Source organism: Cnephaeus nilssonii (genome assembly GCF_951640355.1).
Source record: "Cnephaeus nilssonii genome assembly, chromosome: 7".
In the NCBI taxonomy this organism is placed as follows: Eukaryota; Metazoa; Chordata; class Mammalia; order Chiroptera; family Vespertilionidae; genus Cnephaeus; species Cnephaeus nilssonii.
Genome location: NC_137078.1, coordinates 76,194,666 through 76,216,259, shown reverse-complemented (window position 1 = coordinate 76,216,259; position 21,594 = coordinate 76,194,666). Strand labels below are relative to the sequence as shown.

General features: G+C 41.3%; 1 protein-coding gene across 2 annotated transcripts in view; it reads left to right on the top strand.

The window, feature by feature from the left end:
- Positions 1 to 6,950: 6,950 nt before the first annotated feature.
- The window catches only part of EIF2B3 (eukaryotic translation initiation factor 2B subunit gamma), an 87,836-nt gene continuing 73,192 nt past the window's right edge, over positions 6,951 to 21,594 (top strand). Inside the window, exons 1-3 of one of the 2 annotated variants that reach the window (XM_079777703.1) lie at positions 6,951 to 7,019; positions 10,860 to 11,016; positions 16,247 to 16,392. In XM_079777703.1, the coding sequence (XP_079633829.1) occupies positions 10,869 to 11,016; positions 16,247 to 16,392 (294 nt within the window). In that variant the 5' untranslated portion in view covers positions 6,951 to 7,019; positions 10,860 to 10,868. Of the gene's footprint in view, positions 7,020 to 7,262; positions 7,377 to 10,859; positions 11,017 to 16,246; positions 16,393 to 21,594 lie in introns of those variants that run through there. The other variant, XM_079777704.1, reaches the window with a different exon arrangement.

Sequence of the window (21,594 nt, the reverse complement as noted above, 5' to 3'; positions counted from 1 at the left end):
TGGTTTGGCTCAGTGGATAAAAGCGCTGGCCTGCGGACTGAAGGGTCCCAGGTTCGATTCCGGCCAAGGACACATGCCTAGGTTGCGGGCTCAATCCCCAGTGGGGGACGTGCAGGAGGCAGCCGATCAATTATTCTCTCTCATCATTGATGTTTCTACCTCTCTATCCCTCTCCCTTCCTCTCTAAAATCAATAAAAATATATTAAAAATATATTTTTTTTAAAAAGGAAATTCTGTGTACTTAAAAGGAAATATTAAAGTCCTAAATAATGAAGTTTCTTTCCAAGCTCTCTATATAAACACTAGCATCATTTGCTAACATCATGAATCTATTAGGCAACTGCTGGGCCTGTGTACAAAAATAAAACATAAATATTTTTATGCCTGCAGTTGGTTGCCAAAGTAGAGTTTCTCTTTCCCCTCTAAAAATAATAATTCCCTGCCCCATTGACAAGTCCACAGCCAAATGGAGTGGATGAATATTGTGACATGGCCAGCAAATTCCCAAAGAGAGATCTCTTGCAGATAGACTGTGGGAAGAGTATTTCTGAGCCAAAGCCCAACTTTTGAAAGGTTTCTTTTGTCTCCCATTGTTCAAAAAGACCTTTAGAGATTGACCTTCTTAAACTATCCCCCCACAACATACAAACACATACACACAAATGCCTCTAGCAGAAGAAATGTGAGCGGGAAACAAACAGGGAACAGCCTGTGTTCAATAAGCATTTATCAAGTACTTCCCATGTGACTAATAAATAAAAATAAACAATAAGCATGAGGTTAGACATGAGAGATAATATAGATTGACGTTATAAGAAGGAATGTTCAGGAGAAGAGATGTCAGTGACCCCAGCCCTCAGCCCTGTCTTCCCAACACCAAATGGAAAGTCAGGAAAACAAAAAAAAATTTTAATTCATTCACTGTTATTTACTTAGCATATCCCAGGTCCTGTGATAGGAAATGTCCTGTTCTGGAAAGAGAAGCAAATAAGATAGAGCCTTAAAGGGTTTCCAGTGTGATAGAGAAGACATGAAAAAGGGGATGACAGTCCTTTATGGTGAGTGCCATAAAGTAAGCACTAGAAACAGAGGGAGCCGGAAAGAAGGAATCCATAGGCAGCAGCTCTTTTTTTTTTTTTAAATACATATTTCTTTATTTAAGAGAGGAAGGGAGAGGGAGAGATAGAAACATCAATGATGAGAGAGAATCATTGATTGGCCGCCCTCTGCATGCCCCCTACTGGGGATTGAGCCACAACCCAGGCATGTGCCCTTGACCGGAATCGAACCCAGGACCCCTCAGTCCGCAGGCCTACACTCTATCCACTGAGCCAAACCAGCCAGGCAGCAGCAGCTCTTAAAGTACACTCTGTGGACCTCTGGGAGTCAGTCCCCACGACACTTTCAGGGCATCTGTCAGGTCAAAACTATTTTCTTAATAATACTAAAACACTATCTGCCTCTTTTATTATATTGATATTTACACTGATGGTGCAAAAGCAATAATGTAAAACTGCTTATGCTTTACATGGATCAAAGCAGTGATACTACACTGTGTTCATAGTTACTGCCACACACTTGCAATAAAAATAATAAAGCAAAGTAAGTTTCACTTAAGAATGTCTTTGATGATGCAATAAAATAATTTTATTAAATCTTGCTCATTGGATACATTTCTTTTTAATATTCTGTGATGAAATAGGAAATGTACATGTAATACATGTGCATACTAAAGAAGTAGGATGATTGTCTCCAGAAAAAGCACTTGCCTGAATGTTTGATTTGTGAACTACTGCTTTTTTTTATAGAACACTATATTTACTTGAAAGAACAATTGACAATCTATGGCCAACAAATTGTCAAAATGGAGTAAGCCAGCCATTTCAAGGAAAACCACTAACAGTATTTGTTGCCAATGATAATAGTTGAGCTTTCAAAAGAAAATCAGAAGTTTGGAAAAGTTGTATCTGTCATTATCAGCTTGTCAGCTTTCCAATATTTAAGGACTTTTCTGATGAAATTAGTGGTGACAGCAACAAATGTTATTTTTAAAATATTGTATGGGGGACAGAGGGCTGTGGGAGTCAATGGGGGGAAAAGGACATATAATACTTTCAACAATGAAGAATTATTTTAAAAATAAATAAATAAATATATTGTATAAAAAAGGGGCAAGAGAAATAAAGGAAAAATAAACAAATGGGACTACATCAAACTAAAAAGCTTCTGCACAGCAAAAGAAACCAGCATCAAAATGAAAAGGGAACCACTGTATGGGAGGACATATTTGCTAATGATACATCTGATAAGGAGTTAACTTCCAAAATATATAAAATACTCATACAACTCAACAGAAGGAAGACAAGCCAATTAAAAAATGGGCAGTCCGGCCGAAGTGGTTCAGTTGGTTGTTGGTTGAGCATCGTCCCATGCACTAGGAGGTTGCTGGTTCGATTCCCAGTCAGGGCACATGCCCAGGTTGCAGGCTTGATTTCCAGTAGGGGCTGTGCTGGAGGCAGCCAATCAATGTTTCTCTGTCATTGATGTTTCTATCTCTCCTCCCTCCCTCTCTGAAATCAATAAAAACTTATTTTTTTAAAACATGGACTTGAATAGACACTTCTCCAAAGAAGACATGCAAATAGCCAAGAGACTTATGAAAAAATGTTCATCACTAATCATCAGAGAGATGCAAATTAAAACGACAATAATGTATCACCTCATACCTGCCAGAACAAGTGCTGGCAAGGTTGTGGAGAATAAAGAACCCTAAAACACTGCTGGTGGGAATGCAGACTAGTGCAGCCACTATGAAAACAGTATGGCATTTTCGCAAAAAAGAAATAAAAAAATTGAACTGCCATTTGACCCAGTCATCCCACTTACAGGAATATAACCTAAGAATCCCAAAACACTAACCAGAAAGCATATATGCACCCCTATGTTATTTATAATAGCTAAGATCTAGAAACAGCCCAAATGCCCATCAGTAGATGACTTGATAAAAAAAGCTGTGGTACATTTACACAGTGGAATACTATGCTGCTGTGAAAAAGAAGGATATCTTACCCTTTGAGACAGCATGGAGGGACCTGGAGAGTATTATGCTAAGTGAAATGAGCCAGTCAGAGAAAGATAAGTATCACAGGATTTCACTCATATGTGGAATCTAATTAATAAAATAAACTGATGAACAAAATAGATCCAAAGACATGGAAGCATGGAACAGACTGACAAATCTCAGAAGGAAGGGGAGGGGGGGAGGAGGGACAGAGATTAACCAAAGAACTTATATGCATAACCCATGGTCACAGACACTAGTGCAGTGAAGCCCTAAGGTGGGTGGAGAGGGCTAATGCGGTGGGCGGGGGGGAGGGTGGAGAGGGGGACATCTGTAATACTTTCAACAATAAAGATAAATTTTTAAAAATATTGTCAACATTGGGAGGATCTGCATAACTCAGTGAACCAATATTTTACAAATGATCAGTGCATCAAGTTGCAAAATCACGCATGGGTAAAATGTCCACTCAAAGTGCAAGTATTATAACGGAGTACAAAATGTTCATTGATATAATGATTCTACATTGCAAACTATCACTGAGTTTTGGTGTAGTATCAAAGACGAATACCTACAACTATTTGACAAAGCTATTAAAATATCTCTCTTCCAATTACCTATCTATGTGAGGTCAGTTTTTCATCATATAATTCACCCAAAACAATGTATCACAACTGATGGGAAAATCCAACTGTTTTCTACCTAGCCAAACATTAAAGAGATCTGTAAAGGCAAAACCATGACATTCTTCTCAATAAAATGTTTATTTTGAAGACATAGTTATGTGTTTTCATAAAAATGTTATTTATGTTACCAGGTAGTAGTTTTATTATTTTTATTTTTTTAATGAATAATGTTTTTCTAATTTCTCAGTTTAAATTGTTAATATGGTAAATGTCAATAAATATAATTCATATAAACAAAAGTTCTTTGGAGGCCTCAATAATTTTTAAGAGTGTAAAGGGTCCAGAGACCAAAAAGTTTAAAAACCACTGCCCTGAGAGAATAATTTAAAGTGAGTTTAAATGAAGCAATCCCTCAACTACTTTCCCTCAACTAGTTCCCTGAAAACTTTTGCTAGTTCAAACATGAGCCTTTTAAATGAATGCTAGATATGGAGTTGAATGCTGTCCTTGTTTTATAACTAGATCTTACTTTAAATTATGCTATAATTTGGAAGGTTTTTTTGGGTTTTTTTTGCTGCGCTTATATAAAAGAGAGAATCTTGCTGCAGAAGGAAAAAGTAGTTAAATTTCGGGCCTTTTGTGGTCAAATCAATCACTCCATGGCTCGCCTTTACCAATACACTCAGAGTTATAGTTGAGTTAAAATAAATAAGTATGGCCGAAACCGGTTTGGCTCAGTGGATAGAGCGTCAGCCTGCGGACTCAGATTCCGGTCAAGGGCATGTACCTTGGTTGCGGGCACATCCCCAGTAGGGGGTGTGCAAGAGGCAGCTGATGGATGTTTCTCTCCCATCGATGTTCTAACTCTCTATCCCACTCTCTTCCTCTCTGTAAAAAATCAATAAAATATATTTAAAAAAATAAAATAAGTAAGTATGCAGTAACTGATCGCCAGCAGCATAAAGTGAAGGAGAGGCAGTGCTGGAATAAGGCTGGTTTTATGGATATGGCCTCAGATCTTTCTTTTTAGTAGGATTGCAGCTGAACTTCTACTCTCTGGGGACAATTACAACTCCTGTCTTTCTTACTGACTGCTGTATCCCCAGCAGCTAGCATCTAAGACTGCTTGGCATATATTAGGCACTCAATAGATACTGTTAAATGAAGTCAAACTCCTTTTTTTTTTTTTTTTAATTACAGAAATTAGACTGCCTCCTAACTGGCAGAGAGCTAAAGCAACTCAACGTTTAAGAGATAGATATATCTGGGCCAGTGTGGCTCCGTGGTTGAGCTTCTACCTATAAACCAGGATGTTGTGGTTGAATTCCTGGGCTTGATCCCTGGAGGGGGGCGTGGGGGGGGGGGGTCGGTGCAGGAGGCTGTCTATCAGGAAGCTTCCACAATATTGGGAAATTGCAGGAATGTGTGGGAAAGAGAGAATGACCATTGTTCTTGTAATTTACTACTACTGTTAAGTTTGCAACTTAACAAACCACCCCTAAACTTACTACTTAAAACAATTATTTTATCATCTCTCGCAATTGTTGAAGTTGTCTAGACTCAGGTGTTTGCGGTCTCTCATGCAGTTGCAGCCTCTTAAGTGGTCTCCCTGCTTCCAGAGTGATCCTTCCAGAACCTGCCATATTATGTCCCTTCTATTTAACTCAAGGTCCTCACAATGGCCTGTAAGACCCACAGGATCTGAATTCTCCGCCTTTTCCCCTGTTGCCTCTCCGACCTCCTGTGCCATCATTCACTCTCCCCCAGCTTACCTCCCTTCAGTCACATTGGCTTCCTTTGGTGTTCTTCGAACACGCAGTCTCTCTTCAGGGCCTTTGTACTTGCTGGCCAGTCTTCCTGGAAGGCTCTTACCCAAGATCTCCACTTGGGCAATTGACTCACTCTCTTCAAGCTGTTCAGTGTCACTGACTCAGTGAGGTCTGCATTGACGGATCTCCTCCTACCCCCACTCTTTTGATGGCTGAATGTGGATGTTTTCCGTGCAATAATACTGTAGTCTGGTTCAGAAAGTCGACGTGAGTCGCCACGTTGGACCTCATGGATATAGAAAGCCCTGGCCTGCCCCGGGTCCGGGTGAGGCCGTGGGCCCCTGGGCCCCGGGTCCGGGTGAGGCCGTGGGCCCCTGGATCCGGGTGAGCCTGGGTCCCGGGTCCGGGTGAGGCCGTGGGCCCCTGGATCCGGGTGAGGCCACGCGACCCTGGGTCTGGGAGAGGCCACGCGCCCCTGGGTCCGGGTGAGGCCATGCGCCCCTGGGTCCGGATGAAGCTGAATCCTGGGTCTGGGCGAGGCTGTGTGCCCCTAGATCCGAGTGAGACTGGATCCCGGGTCCGGGTGAGGCCGTGGGCCCCTGGATCCGGGTGAAGCCGTGCCCCTGGATCCGGCCGAGACCAAACCAGAGGGAGTCGGACCTGCATTACCACCATTTGTCCACCATCCAGAGCTGAGGGGTCAGTGCCGACATGTACTCATAAGGAACTGGTGGACATTGATATTGGGTCTCAAAAGAACTGTTGGACCAGAAAGAAACTCACTACAGACTGATTCATTTGCCTGTCAGCATAACTATTATTGCTCGTCGCACATTCAATTCTTATAAGTATATCTCTAGTGACACATGATTTCGCTCATCTAGGGGAAATGATGAACAACATAGACTGATGAACAAGAACAGAACCAGAAACAAGGAGGCATCGATCGGACTATCGGGCCTCAGAGGGAGGATAGGGGAGGGTGGGGGGAGGGGGGAGAGATCAACCAAAGGTCTTGTGTGCATGCATATGAGCCTAACCAATGCTTAAGTTCAACAGAGGGTTGGGGCATCCATGGGGAGGGGGGTGGGATGGGAATGGGGGGATGAGGACAAATATATGACACCTTAATCAATAAAGAAATTAAAAAAAAAAAAAAAAAAAAAAAAGAAAGCCCTGGCCTGCAAAGGCATTTGGTGATTTCTCCACAGGCCAGTCCAAAACTGCGGTTCCCAAATGAGCTCTCTTTTCACGGAGTGGTAGTCGGAACCAGGTTCTAGGAGGAGAACTCCCTGAAGGAAGACCGTGGTCTTTTCCGATCTGGGTTCCAGGAGCCCAGCACAGGGAGGGACACTCAATGGTGTTGGTGACTTGTGAATGAAGAGCAAGGGCGGCCCCGCCTCCTTTCCCCCTGGAGGTGCGCGCGCGCTTCTGGTCCTCAATCTACCGCTCGGCACTCGTCCCGTCCCATCGATCAGCTCGGCCATCGCGCGCCTGCGCCTTTGGCTGTCAATCGGAGCGGCGTGCGGGGTGCCGGGAGCGGCGGCGCGCCGGGAGCTGAGGTAAGTCTGTGGCTTTTGCGCTGCCAGGCCGCCCTCGAGCTGCCTGGCGGGGGCGTGGAGCACTGTGGCGGCCACCTAGCCCCGCTTCATCTGAGGGACGCGGCTCCTCGAGCCTCGCCTAGGAGGGCCTAAGCGGGTACACGGGGGTGCAGAGTCCTGGAGTCGCCAGCTCGAGTCCCTGCGCGACCCGGCCGGGAAGCCAAGTGTCCAAACCAGAAGAGAACGTGGCGAGAACCCGAGCCAACCACCTAGTGCCGCAGGTGGAGAAACTGGGTTTCAGGATCTGCTGAAGTTACAGCGAGCGAGCCCCACACCCAGGACCGGACGCCCTTAGCGCAGTGCCTGAACTCCTCCCACGTGAGCCCTGCATTCATCATTCTGCCTACTTGTAGTTGTTTAGGTGCAAGGCAGTGACTTATAAAATGGCATACAGTAAGTTCCGCGTGAGAGATCTATTATGACAGTGTTTCATCTTACCCAGTTGCAAAGGGATTAGGCCATGGGTGCTGTGAGGGAAGCGTGTCTGAGATGCCCTGGCCGCCGTCTGTCCAACTTGAGAGGCCACCGAGAGACCCGTTGCCTTGATTCCCATCCCACGGGGTCGTGGCAGTGACTTTGAGGCATTTGACAGTCCGCCTGGTATCCTGGTTGGTTGTGTCCATGGTTATCACCCAGAGCCTCCCCGAGAGCGAGGAGCCCCAGGTCCCGGGGGCGTGGGTTCGACGGGCTGTCCCTCTGCTCGGGGTGGTGACGTTCACAGACGCTCCTTCCCCAAACACCGAGTGCCTGGCGTCTGCGGGGAATCGTGTGAGGTCCCGGGAACACAGTGATGGCAAACACAGTCCCTGCCTTCAGGGACCTCACGGGAAATAGCCATTTAAACCCCTGGCCATTAAAGCCTGTAAAGGCGGAGGTGGTCTGGACACGGGAGAGAGCAGCACCGAAGGGGAAAAGAGTCGCTTCTACCAGGAGGGTGGGAAGGATTAGGAATGACTTTTTAGGCCAGATGACTCTTATAACCGAGTCTTAAAAGTGTAATAGGTGACTACTCGGCCCAGGAGAAAGGCACCTAGGAAACAAGAATACAGAGACCAGAATTATACACCAGCGTCAGTCAGCTGGCAGCCTCTAATAATATTTAACTTTTATAGTGCTTGCTCTGGGGTTGCCATTGTTTTGTGTGCTTTACGGAGCTTAACTCATTTATGCTTCACAACAACTCTGTGAAGTAGAAACTATCATTATCCTCCCTTAGAAAATGAAGGAAACCGAGGCATAGGAAAGTAGGTAGCTGGCCCTGGCTGACGCAGCCAATGCGTGGTTGAGCTGGAATTCACACCCAGTCTGTCTAGCTCAAGAGTCTGGGAACTTCAGCACCAGGCTCCTTTCTGGGAACTGAGGACACTAAGAGTTGTAAATGTCAGGCCCCTGGTCACATCACCTGTAAATGGCAGAACCAGAACTCAGACTCAGGTCTTTTGACTCCAGAAGGACCAGTGCTCTGTTCTTTTTTTTTTATTATTATTGTCTAAAGTTTTACATAAGTCTCCTTTTTCCCCAATTGACAGCCCCCCCCCCCCCAGCCATTCCCACCCCGGGCAAGCCCCCATCGCCCCAGTGTCTGTGTCCATTGGTTATGCTAATAGGCATGCATACCAGTGATCTCTTCATAATAATGTCAGATGTGATGGGAGTTATACAGTGCCACATTGAAGTTAAATTCTAATCTGAGTCCATGCTTGCTGCAATCGAAATTACCATATCTTTAAGTGTGGATATTGTTCAAGAGCCTTCATTTTGAGTGTAACTACTGCAGTTTAGATATTAATGTGAGGGGCCCAGGACTGATCATAATTATGGTAAAAGTGCAACATTATTTGCCAATTTTATGTTAAATAAATTTCTTTTTCTGAAATTGCATTTCATACTTGTATTAAAAAGGTTGCATTATTTGTTGTAAGTAAAAAGTCAAAGAATACTTTTATTTTTATTTTTTTTAATCCTCATCCGAGGATATGTTTAAAGAGAGGAAGGAGAGAGAGAGAGAGAGAGAGAGAGAGAGAGAGAGAGGGAAACATCTATGTGAGAAACATTGATTGGTTGCCTCCCAGCCGTGCTCCGACCTGGGAACGAACCCACAACCTAGGTATGTGCCCTGACTGGAATCGAACTCACAACCTTTTGGTGTACAGGACGATGCTCCAACCAACTGAGCTACCTGACCGGGGCAAAGAGTGCTTTTATTTTTAATCAATTCGGATTTATGACCTTTTACTGTGCCTCTTTTCTGTGGTAGCTGCTGTAAAGATATTCTTTTGAAGGTCAAATAGGATCCTTAAATTTGGATTCCTAAAAAGGAATTCATTTGGATTGTTTCTGCAATTGAGCTTTTCAAATCTAGATCCAGATACAAGCCTACATTTGTGTTTAATATAGTTGGGGGTAATGAGAAGATGGGAGCAGTTGGCTGAATTATTGGAGGAATCTTAAGTCATTTCATACTTTTCAGAGACCTAATATCCTTGTAGTGTGCAGTTAATTTTAGCCAGAATTATAGAAAGTTTCAAGGAATAGGAACTGAATCAGAAGCCCACTTGGTAAACTATTACTCCTTCAAGAGTCAGCTCAAGTATTACTTTCTATAAAACCTTCCCTGTCTTTTCTAAGAAAACTTAGGTATTACCTTCACTATTTGCCCACTTCATCTTGGATATATCTCTGCAATGGCACTAATGATAGCATATTATAATTTACCGAATTTGTCTTCTCTACTTAATTGTGAGCAATACAAGGGCAAGGGCCAGATTTTTAAAATTTATATTCCATCTCCAGCCTATCTTCCCAGGCTGGAGTATATACAGGATGGGGCAAAAGTAGGTTTACAATTGTAATTACTGTAAGTGAAACACACAGATTATTCTTCTATTATTGTTTATTTAACTAGAGGCCGGGTGCATGAAATTCATGCATTGGGGTGTGGGGGGTTGTGCCCTCAGCCCTGCCTGTGCCCTCTCACAGCCCGGGACCCCTCTCTCCTTACCGCCCACCTGCTCGCTGCTCCTTACCACTCGGCTCGCTGCTCCTTAGTGCTGCCGTAGAGGCAGGAGAGGCTCCCACTACCACCACTGCACTCGCCAGCCATGAGCCCGGCTTCTGGCTGAGCAATGCTCCCCCTGTGGGAGCGCACTGACCACCAGATGGCAGCTCATAGTGACCAGTCGTTCTGGTCGTTCCACCATAACGGTTGCTTAGGCTTTTATTATATAGATTATTATATAACTAGAGGCCCAGTACACGAATTCGTGCACCAGTGGGGTCCCTCGGCCAGGCCTGTGGGATTGGGCTGAAACCGGCTCTCTGACATCCCCCAAGGGGTCCTGGATTGCGAGGGGGCGCAGGCCAGGCCGAGGGACCCCACCGGCAAGCTAACCTACCCCAGCAGCAAGCTAACCTACCTGTCTGAGCGTCTGCCCCTGGTGATCAGTGCACATCATAGCGAGCGATTGAGCTGCCTTAGCATATCATTAGCATATTACGCTTTGATTGGTTGAACGACCGATGGGTCGATGGGACACTTAGCATATTAGGCTTTTATGATATAGGATTTGTCATACGAACAATTGTAAACCTACATTTGCCCCACCCTGTATTGGTAAGAGAATATGATAAAGGTTATGTTTACTGCAGCTAAGGAACCTTTCTTACCTGGTTATTGGAGTTGGGAGTGATGCATTTGACATAGTGGGTATCAATAGTCTAGATAGAAATAGCATTATTAGTGTGTATGCTTCAATTTTTGTTACTTTTTTCCCTGTTAATTGTTTTTCTCTGTGATTGCAGTTGGTAAAAATGGAATTTCAAGCAGTAGTAATGGCAGTTGGAGGGGGATCTCGGATGACAGACCTGACTTCCAGCATTCCTAAACCTCTTCTTCCAGTTGGGAACAAACCTTTAATTTGGTACCCATTGAACCTGCTTGAGCGTGTTGGATTTGAAGGTAAGCTATGGTAATGAGATGTACTTATAAAACTTTTAGGGTGTTTGATCCCAAGGGTTTGTCATTTTTATGAGGGTGAGAGAGGAGAGGATGAATGAGAGAAGACTAGGACTCTGTTGACTAGAGACTGGCCTCTTTAAATTAGGAACATAGGAGCACTCTATTGCTGTGTGAAAAAAAGTTGAGAAGATAGCACCAAGTGTCCCTGTTTTAGAGCTGGTTTTCACAATAATCTAAAATAAACTCGGTAAGGATATCAGAAAGAAATAGTGGGGATTCACACACCTCATATTCAATACTTACTGTGAATCTATATGTGCCAAGTTATATAGTAAGCACTGGGGTACAGAATTGAAAAGATAACTCAGGCCCTAGCTGGTTTAGCTCAGTGGATAGAGTGTCAGCCTGTGGACCTAAGGCAACCGGGTTCAATTCCAGTCAAGGTCATGTACCTCAATTTCAGGGTCCTCTCTGATCCAGGCCCTGGTTAAGGCGTATGCAGGAGGCAACTAATCTATGTGTTTCTCTCACGTCAATATTTCTCTCTGTCTTTCCCTCTCTCTTTTTCACTCTCTAAAAATCAATGGAAAAATATCCTTGGGTGAGGATTAAAAAAAAACAAGAAAAGATAACTCAGGTCCTGATCTCTATTAGACCTTAAAGTCTAACAGAGAGATACACATATAAATAGATTATCTCTGTGTAGTATGGTGAATGTTACAATAGAGGTACATTATAAGTGCTTGGGTATACAGAGGAAGTTGCTGTTTATACTTGAGGGATTCAGGGAACACTTCACAGAGTAGCTGACCCTTGAGTTAATTCTTGAAATATAGATTATTAGATTGACAAGCGAGGTGAGAGTATTCCATGCAGAAATGATAAGATGAGATACAGACTCATGATCAGCACAGCATGTTCTGGCAACTGCTATTCATTCTATGTGGCTATAATATAAAGTATAAGGAGGAAGATTAGATGTAATGAGAGAGGTAAGCAGGGGTCATGCTATAAAGCGCATTGTCTTCCATGCTGAGGAATTTAGATTTTTTTTTTCCCCTGAAAGCAGTAGGAAAACAGTGAAAGGTTTAAACAAAAGTATAATGTGGTTAGATTGGTATTTTAGCTATTCTATGTCAAGCATATCCTTTGCATCTTTAGATAAACTTTAGAATTAGCTTATCAGTATCTACAAAAAGGGTTGGTGGGATTTTGATTATGATTGAATTGAATCTATAGACCAACAGGAAGAAAATTCACATCATAATAATACTGAGTCTTCTGATCCATGAACATGGTATATCTCTCTATTTATTTATATCTTCTGTAATTTCTCTCAGTAATTTTATAGTTTCCCGTGTGTAGGACTTAAACATATTTTGTTAAATTTACCTCTAAGTAGTTTATATTTTTGATGCTATTGTAAATGGTAATTGTTATATAATATCCTAATTTCCAGTTGTTAGTTTCTAATACATAAAAATACAAGTTGTTTTTTTAAATAGTATTTTTTATTAATTTCAGAGAGGAGGGGAGAGGGAGATAGAAACATTAATGATGAGAGAGAATCACCGATCGGCTGCCTCCTTAATCCACTGGGGATTAAGCCCTCTACCCGGGCATGTGCCCTTGATTAGAATCGAACCTGGGACCCTTCCGTCTCCAGGCCGATGCTCTATCCACTGAGCCAAACCAGCTAGGGCAAAAAAATACAGTTTTTTATACTAACCTTTTATCCTGCAACTTTGCTTAATACATTTGTTAATTCTGGTAGCTTTTTTGTAGATACTTTAGGATTTTCTATAATTTGACCTAATTGACATTTGTAGAACATTTCACCCAATAAAGCAGAATATACATTCTTTTCAAGTACTTTTACCAAGATATACTGTATTTTTTGAAATAAAACAGGTCTCAATAAATGTATAATGATTAGAATCATACAAAGTATATTTTCTGACCATGGTAGAGTTAAATTAGACATCAATAACAGAAAGATATCAAGAGAATCCTAAGAATTTGGAGATTAAGTCACATACTTCTACATAATCTATATGTTTAAGAAGAAATCACAAGGGAAATAGAAAATATTTTGAATTTACTGAAAATGAAATACACTGTATTAAAATTTGATATAGCTAAAGTTCTGTTTATAGGAAAATTTATAGCATTAAGCACTATAGTAGAAAAGAAGAAATGTCTCAAATTATCATCAAAGTTCAGAAACTAGAAAAAGAAGAGCAAATGAAACCTAAATAAGTAGAAAGGAGATTTTTGAAAAGATGAGTAGCCCTGGCCATTGTGGCTCAGTTGGTAGGGCAACTTCCTGTGCACTGAAAGGTTGCTGGCTCCATGCCCCACTTGATCCCCACTGGGGGGTCGTGCAGGAGACAGTTGATTGATGTTTCACTCTCACATCAATGTTTCTCTCTTCCTCTCTCTCTAAAAATCAGTTTAAAATCTTTAGCCCGGCCAGCTTGGCTCAGTGGTTGTGTCAACCTATGAACCAGGAGATCTCGGTTTGATTCCCGGTTGGGCCACATACAGGCTGGATCCCCAGTGTGGGGCATGCAGGAGGTGGATCAATGATTTTTTCTCATCATTGATGTTTCTGTCTCCCTTTCCCTCTCCCTTCCTCTCTGAAATCAATAAAAATATATCTTTTGAAAAAAGAATATTAGGTGATCAATTTTTAAAAAGATAAGAGCAGAAATAAATGAAATAGAAAACAAAAGCATTAGAGAAAAATCAATAAAATTGTTAAGTCTTTAGTAAGATCTGGAAAAAAGAACAATTACTAATAACAGTAATGAGAGAGGAGACATAACTACAGATCCTATAGACATTAAAAAGATAAGGGAATATTATGAACAACTTTATGGTAATAAATTTGATAACCTAGATTTACAGTTTTTAAAAATTGCTTTGGAAGCTATATGAGGAATGGATTTGAAGGAGTCAAGACTATAAACAGGGGGATGAGTTAAATTGATACGAAAGTCCACACCAGCAATGGAGAGGGCCTGAACTAAAGAAGTAGCACTAAGGATGGAGAAGAGGGAACATTTGAGAAAGTTGATGATTAAGAGGAGGGGAAGTAGGAAATAAAGGGAAGAGTTCCCTCTATTTTTTGCTTGTGTGACTAGGTGATAGCATTAACTAGGAAAGGGAATAAGAGACAAGGAACAGGTTTGAATGAGGTTAATGAGTTTAGCTTTGACCACAGTGCGTTTGAGGTACCCTATATGTAGTTAGATATAGCATATTCAAGGACTGGATAGAGGTGGTGTTAGATCCTAGGGCCCAGTCTTGTGATCCATTGATTATTCCGCTATGAGAACTGCCTTCCTTAAACAAACCCATAACATTTCTATGAAGTAGTCTATGTGACATTGATGTTAAGAGATATGTTTTAGAAGAGATTTTGTTTTTAGAGCTCAGTTGCACAGGTGAAGGACACACCTTAAAATACTTTAAAATCTCATAATTTCTGTTAATTACTTGTTTAGGATTCATCATCTGTAACTTTTTTTTCTTTTTACTTTTGCTATAGATATAGTTAGTTATGCTTAGGGGTGGCCTTTTGTGGTATATTTAATACCCCCTACATAAAATATTCCTTCTCACTAAGGAATTGGAGAGTGCCTACTAAACATAGGATTCTGGAGTTTAATAACCAAGTCATGATTTTAGAGAAGGTAACATAGCCCTTAGCTTTTGTCTCTCTCCATACAGAAAAGTCTTGGTCCAATTATTAGACTGACTTTTTCAGTTAAGTTACTTCTTTCACTCTATCCACTCTACCTAAAATGTCCTCTCCTTCTCTTTGAAATCCTGACTAGCATCAATCACCTTGTCTTCTAATCTTCCATCACACTTGAGTTTTCTATCTTAGTACTTCTCAATGCCTGTTTCATGCTGTAGTTAATGGCCTGGGGGACTGATCTCTCTGAGAGCAGGTACTATATCTAAATCATTTTGTAACGTCAGCATTTTACATACAATATGTACTAAAGAAATTTTTGTAATATTGCATAATTGTACCCCTGAAACCTGTATAATTTTATTAACCAGTGTCACCCCAATAATTTCAATAAAAATTTTTTTAATTAAAAGAAATTTTTGTTGTAAATTCATTGTGTCCTCAAAGGCCATCCCTTCCATGATACTTTCCTTAACCATTTCCATGTATAATTTCTTCATGTTAGGTTTCTTAAAAATAAAAACCATGTTGAGCCCTAACTGGTTTGGCTCAGTGGATAGAGTGTCAGCCTGGGGACTGAAGGGTCCCAGGTTCGATTCCGGTCAAGGCCGTGTACCTTGGTTGCGGTATTTCTAACTCTCTATCCCTCTCCCTTCCTCTCTGTAAAAAATCAATAAAATATATTTTTTTTAAAAAGAAAAAACCATGTTGAGTTCATTTCTGAATTCTCAGTGCCTATTCATTCTTTACATATTAAATGTATTTGTATTTATTAGATGAATGAGTAAGTTAGTGACTAAAAGAAAGCAGAGTAGGGAGAGGAAGGAAGAAGGAAAGTTAAATGATTTGAAAAAGAAAGAAAGAAGGAAAGGAAATAGAAAAGAATGCTTACAGTGAAAGGGAGAGATAATTGTGACCTGGAACACTATAATGGACAAGTGGAAATTTTTCCACAATAGAGTTGCTAAAATTCAATCTTCAGACATCAACATATGTTACGTTACAGTGGATTTACATTATCCTACTAAAGACCCATGACAAAACCCCAAGTTTTCTAGCATTGGTTGATAGTTACATGGATAAAGTAAAGACATCTGTTACGTGAAAATTGCCTCTAACTAGGGTTCATTGTGGCTACCTCATAGGAAGTGGTGATAGCTCTTTCTTTGTAGTGAATGAAGATTTAAAATGGGATCCCATTTGTATGCTCTGCTGGCTTCTTTACATCGAGAAGTATCATGTAATATATTAAAGTGAGGGCTCTAATTAGACAGACCTGAGTTTTATCTTGAATCAATTGCTTACTAGTCGTGTGACCCGGAACAAAGTCAAACAACATTAACAATTTTCTCATTTGTAAAATGAGATTGTTATTAAGAATTGAGAGAACGCATGTAAAATACATTGAAAAGGCTCAACAATATTAACTGTTAGAAACAGACCAAATCTAATTGAAATAGACAAATCATTATCTAAATGAATGAGAGTTTTTGTATTTTTCATTCTTCTTTTTCTTTTGTGCTATAGAAGTCATTGTCATTACAACCAGGGATGTCCAAAAGGCTTTATCTGCAGAATTCAAGATGAAAATGAAGCTAGATATTGTGTGTATTCCTGATGAGGCTGACAAGGGAACTGCAGATTCTCTGCGCCACATATATGCAAAACTTAAGGTGAAAAACTATTTCTTGATTTTTATTGTTTATAAAACGTAAATGTTATCTTACGTTTTTCCAGTGCTTTATAGTATACAATGCTTTTTAAAATATACATTATTTCATCACATACTTTGTTGTGCATGTACTCTTCAACTCTTTTTAGTTTAATTACTAAGTAAATATTTAGACATTTGGTCACAGTCCCTGGTTTCCAATATTTTAAAGTAATAGTACATCTTTAGCCCTAACTGGTTTAGCTCAATGGATAGAGCATCAGCCTAAGGACTGAAGGGTCCCAGGTTCGATTCCGGTCAAGGGCATGTACCTTGGGTGCGGGCACATCCCCAGTAGGGAGTGTGCAGGAGGCAGCTGATTGATGTTTCTCTCTCATTGATGTTTCTAATTCTCTATCCCTCTCCCTTCCTCTCTGTAAAAAATCAATAAAATATATATATTTCTTAAAATAGTACATCTTTATAAATATATATATACTTCAAATTTACTTTAAAACATTCTATTTATATGAAATTAATGAATAAGCAAAATTATTAGATCGATTAACTGGAAAGAAGTACAAAGGAACTTTAAAAAATTGCAGATCCCGCCCTGGCTGGTTTGGCTCAGTGGATAGAGTGTCGGCCTGCGCATCGAGGGGCCCAGGTTCCATTCTGGTCAAGGGCACATGCCTGGGTTGTGGGCTCGATCCCCAGTAGGGGGTGTGCAAGAGGCAGCCAATCAATGATTCCCTTTCATCATTGATGTTTTTATCTCTCTCTACCTCTCTCTTCCTCTTTGAAATCAATAAAAATATATTTAAAAATAAATAAATAAAATAAAAAATTGCAGATCCCTTCACATGATAATATTTAAACTTTTAGTCTCCTTTGTTAAGAAACTATCAAGGGCCCTAGTTGATTTGGCTCAGGGGATAGAGCATCGGCTAGTGGACTAAAGAGTCCCAAGTTTTTTTGTTTTTTCTTTTCTTTCTACTTTTATTTTTTATTTATTTATTTATTTATTTTTAAATTTCTTTATTGATTAAGGTGTCACATATTTGTCCTCATCCCCCCATTCCCATCCCACACCCCTCCCCACAGATGCCCCAACCCCCTGTTGAACCTAACCATTGGTTAGGCTCATATGCATGCACACAAGTCCTTTGGTTGATCTCTCCCCCCTCCCCCCACCCTCCCCTATCCTCCCTCTGAGGCCCGATAGTTCGATCGATGCCTCCTCGTTTCTGGTTCTGTTCTTGTTCATCAGTCTATGTTGTTCATCATTTCCCCTAGATGAGCGAGATCATGTGTCACTAGAGATATACTTATAAGAACTGAATGTGAGACGAGCAATAATAGTTATGCTGACAGGCAAATGAATCAGTCTTTAGTGAGTTTCTTTCTGGACCAACAGTTCTTTGAGACCCAATATCAATGTCCACCAGTTCCTTATGTGTACATGTCGGCACTGACCCCTCAGCTCTGGATGGTGGACAAATGGTGGTAATGCAGGTCCGACTCCCTCTGGTTTGGTCTCGGCCGGACCCAGGGGCACGGCTTCACCCGGACCCAGGGGCACGTGGGCTCTCCCGGACCCAGGGGCTGCGTGGCCTCACCTGGACCCAGGTGCGCGCGGCTTCACCCGGACCCGGGACCCAGCCTCACCCAGATCCAGGGGCACACGGCCTCACCCGGACCCGGGATCCAGCTTCACCCTGACCCAGGGGCGCGTGGCCTCACCCGGACCCAGGGGCGCGTGGCCTCACCCGGGCCCAGGAAGAGTCCCAAGTTTGATTCTGGTCAAGGGCACATGCCCAGGTTGTGGGCTCGATCCCCAGTAGGGGGCGTGCAGGAGGCAGCCATTCAATGATTCTCTCTTATCATTGATGTTTCTATATTTCTCTCCCCTCTCCCTTCCTCTCTGAAATTAATAAAAATATATTTAAAAAAAAACTAACAAGGGCATATGGATATGAGTACACAGTCTCCCAGTGTCTAGTGGCGCACAAACTGAAAAAAAAAGCCATCATAAATTATTCTAAAATTGATGTCGTTTTGAAAAAGTCCAGTCTGTGTGATGTCGTTGCCATCTTGTTTGAATTGGGGGGCAGACTTTCTTCTGCTATTTCTGGTGACTGCAAACAGATGTATTAATATGTTCAACCTACCTATGCATTGAAGAACAAAAAATTTATGCAGAAATATACATGGCCTTCCCTCCCCTTTTTGGGGGGATAATTTACACACAGTAAAATACACACAGATATTAATGGGTTCAATGAATTTTGAAAAATATATACATCCAATTTACCATTACCCAAATCTAGAACATTTCCATCACCTCTGAAATTTCCTTTGTGTTTCTTATTAGTCAGTACCCCACCTATAGAGTCAACTGCTATTCTGATTTCTGTCAGCATATATTAATTTTGCTTGTTTATGAACTAGATATAAATGGAATCATACAATATTCTGGTTTATTTTGTTCAACATAGTAATTTTCAGAAACATCAACAATGAGAGAGAATCATTGATCGGCTGCCTCCTCATGCCCCACATTGGGGATTGAGCCCATAATTCAGGCATGTGCCCCGACCAGGAATGGAACCCTGACCTCCTGGTCCCATAGGTCGATGCTCTACCATTGAGTCACACTGGCCAGGCTGATTATATCTTTTTCTTTTCTTTTGTTTAAATTATTTCATTTCAGAGAGGAAAGGAGAGAATGAGAGGGATAGAGATAGAAACATCAGTGATGAGAGAGAATTATTGACCGGCTACCTCCTACACCTCCCCCCCCCCCCCCCCCACTGGGGATCTAGCCTGCAACCCGGGCATGTGCCCCCAACCAAAACCGAACCCGGGACCATTCAGTCCACAGGCAGATGCTCTATCCACTGAGCTGAACTGGCCAGAGCGATTATATCTTTTTAGTCTCTTTTACTCTAGAACAGTCTCCCCTCCAACCACTTTTTTTCCTTATGCCACTTACTTTTCAAAGAAACAAGTTATTTGTCCTGTAGAACATCCCCCATCTTCGGTATGTCCAATTGCTTTCTACTGATGTCAGTTAACTTTTTTCTTTTTCCCAGATTAGATTCAGTTTCAACTTTTTTGGCAATAATATTTCATATGTGTAATCTCTATTGTATTGTATCCAGATCTGAAATCAGACATTTCTTTAAAAAGCCCAGTTTTCTATGTACAGTTTTTTATATGTCAATCATACTTCAATAAAGTAGTTTAACAAAGGGCTTACTTTTTCCTTTAAGACAGCCCTCTTGTGAGCCATCCATTCTCTCTTCAGGTTGCTCTCTAGGCTGTTGCAGAGCTGTCATCCTGGGGCTTCTCTTTACCATCATTCTGGGAATCCCCTTCTCCCTCCTGTTTTGGATGCCAGGTTCCCAGAGCCCATGTTTTTCTCTTTCTTGGTTTACTTCCTCATTTCAAAGGAACGCAAACTTTATTGGCTTCTCAAAGAAAGAGCACAGAAGGTAAATATTTTGAGAACTTGCATGATTGAGAATGTTTTATTCCATCCTTTTCTTGAATGACAACTTACCTTTGTATAGAATTCTAGGTTAGAAATAATGTTCTCTCAGAATTTTGTGTCCCAAGCCCAGAGACAGACAAACCTCCTAGATGACTCCCTGTGCTGTAGGTAGATTTTTTTTTTTCTCTGATGTTTACCCTTTCACTGAGGTCCCCTTTATGTAAAGTCTCAGTTCAAATTTCCTGCTTCATTTCAGCTTCAAGCCACATATTTTGGCCCAATGAAGCCTTTAAAAACCTCAGTTAAGCCCGGCCGGCATGGCTCAATGGTTGAGCATCGACATATGAACCAGGCGGTCATAGTTAAATTCCGGGACAGGTACATGCCCAGGTTGCAGGCTCAATCTCCAGTGTGGGACGTGCAGGAGGCAGCTAATCAATGATTCTCTCTCATCATTGAAGTTTCTATCTCTCTCTCCCTTCTTCTCTGAAATCAATAAAAATAAAACCAAACCAAAAAAACCTCAGTTAGGATAGCCAAGGTTTCAACTAAGTGTTCATTTCCTTCTTCAGTTCTGGCACTTGGTATTTTCCTTTTCTTTCTTATAAGTTTGAATATATTTGCAGTAATGTCTTATGTCTTTTTTTTTTTTTTAATTTATTTTTTACAGAGAGGAAGAGAGAGGGATAGAGAGTTAGAAACATCGATGAGAGAGAAACATCGATCAGCTGCCTCTTGCACACCCCCTACTGGGGATGTGCCCACAACCAAGGTACATGCCCTTGATCAGAATCGAATCTGGGACCCTTGAGTCCGCAGGCCGACGCTCTATCCACTGAGCCAAACCGGTTTCGGCTAATGTCTTATGTCTTATCCAGAGTTTTTAGGTGTTTATAACAGAATTTTTGGGTTCTTAGTTCACCAGTTTTCCAACACCATAGGCCTACATGCTAGATACTTAATGTACATTATTTCATTTAATCCTCCAACTACACTCAGGTAGATACTATCTTTATCCACATTTTACAGATGAGAAGGATGGGGCTCAGAGAGCTTGAGTAACTTGCCTAAAGTTTAGGTGGAAAGAAAGACTATGCATTAGATGCCAAAGTCTCAGTAAATGCATTGAGTAATCAATGGATTAGTAGAATAATGTCGGCAGGTACAGCCAGATGGCACATGTTTCAGGGGACATTGAATTTTTATCTGAGGTTAGGGGCATGCATGGTAAAGTTAGAAGAGTCCTGTGTGCCCTCTAGAGGAGTATCAGGAAACAGCATTTAGACTGCTTCATAAATGTCACTTTCTGAGTCTTAAAAGAAAGAATTGGAATTTGTGATGGTGGAGCGAAATGTAGGAATAGTTATTCATAGTGTGAAGGAAATAGAATAGCTCCAGGAAAAAACATAAAAATGATGGTAGGTCCTGTACTTTAACACTTGAAGAATTACTACAAAGCTGAGATATGAAGGAGTATTTTCAGCTCCAGATTGTGTCATCTGAAGGCTTCAGTCAGTGTAAGCATATAACTTGAAATAGGTCTGTATTTCTTCGAGATATATTGAAAAATAAAACATATCAATTAAATAACTTTACTGGTAGTCTTTTCTTTTTGAGTGACAGCCTGATTTATACTGCTTTACAGTAATAGCTTATTATTCACACAGATCTCTATGTATAGCCTGTTGAGCACTTCTGAAGATACTTACATTTTCAAGAGCTTCATAA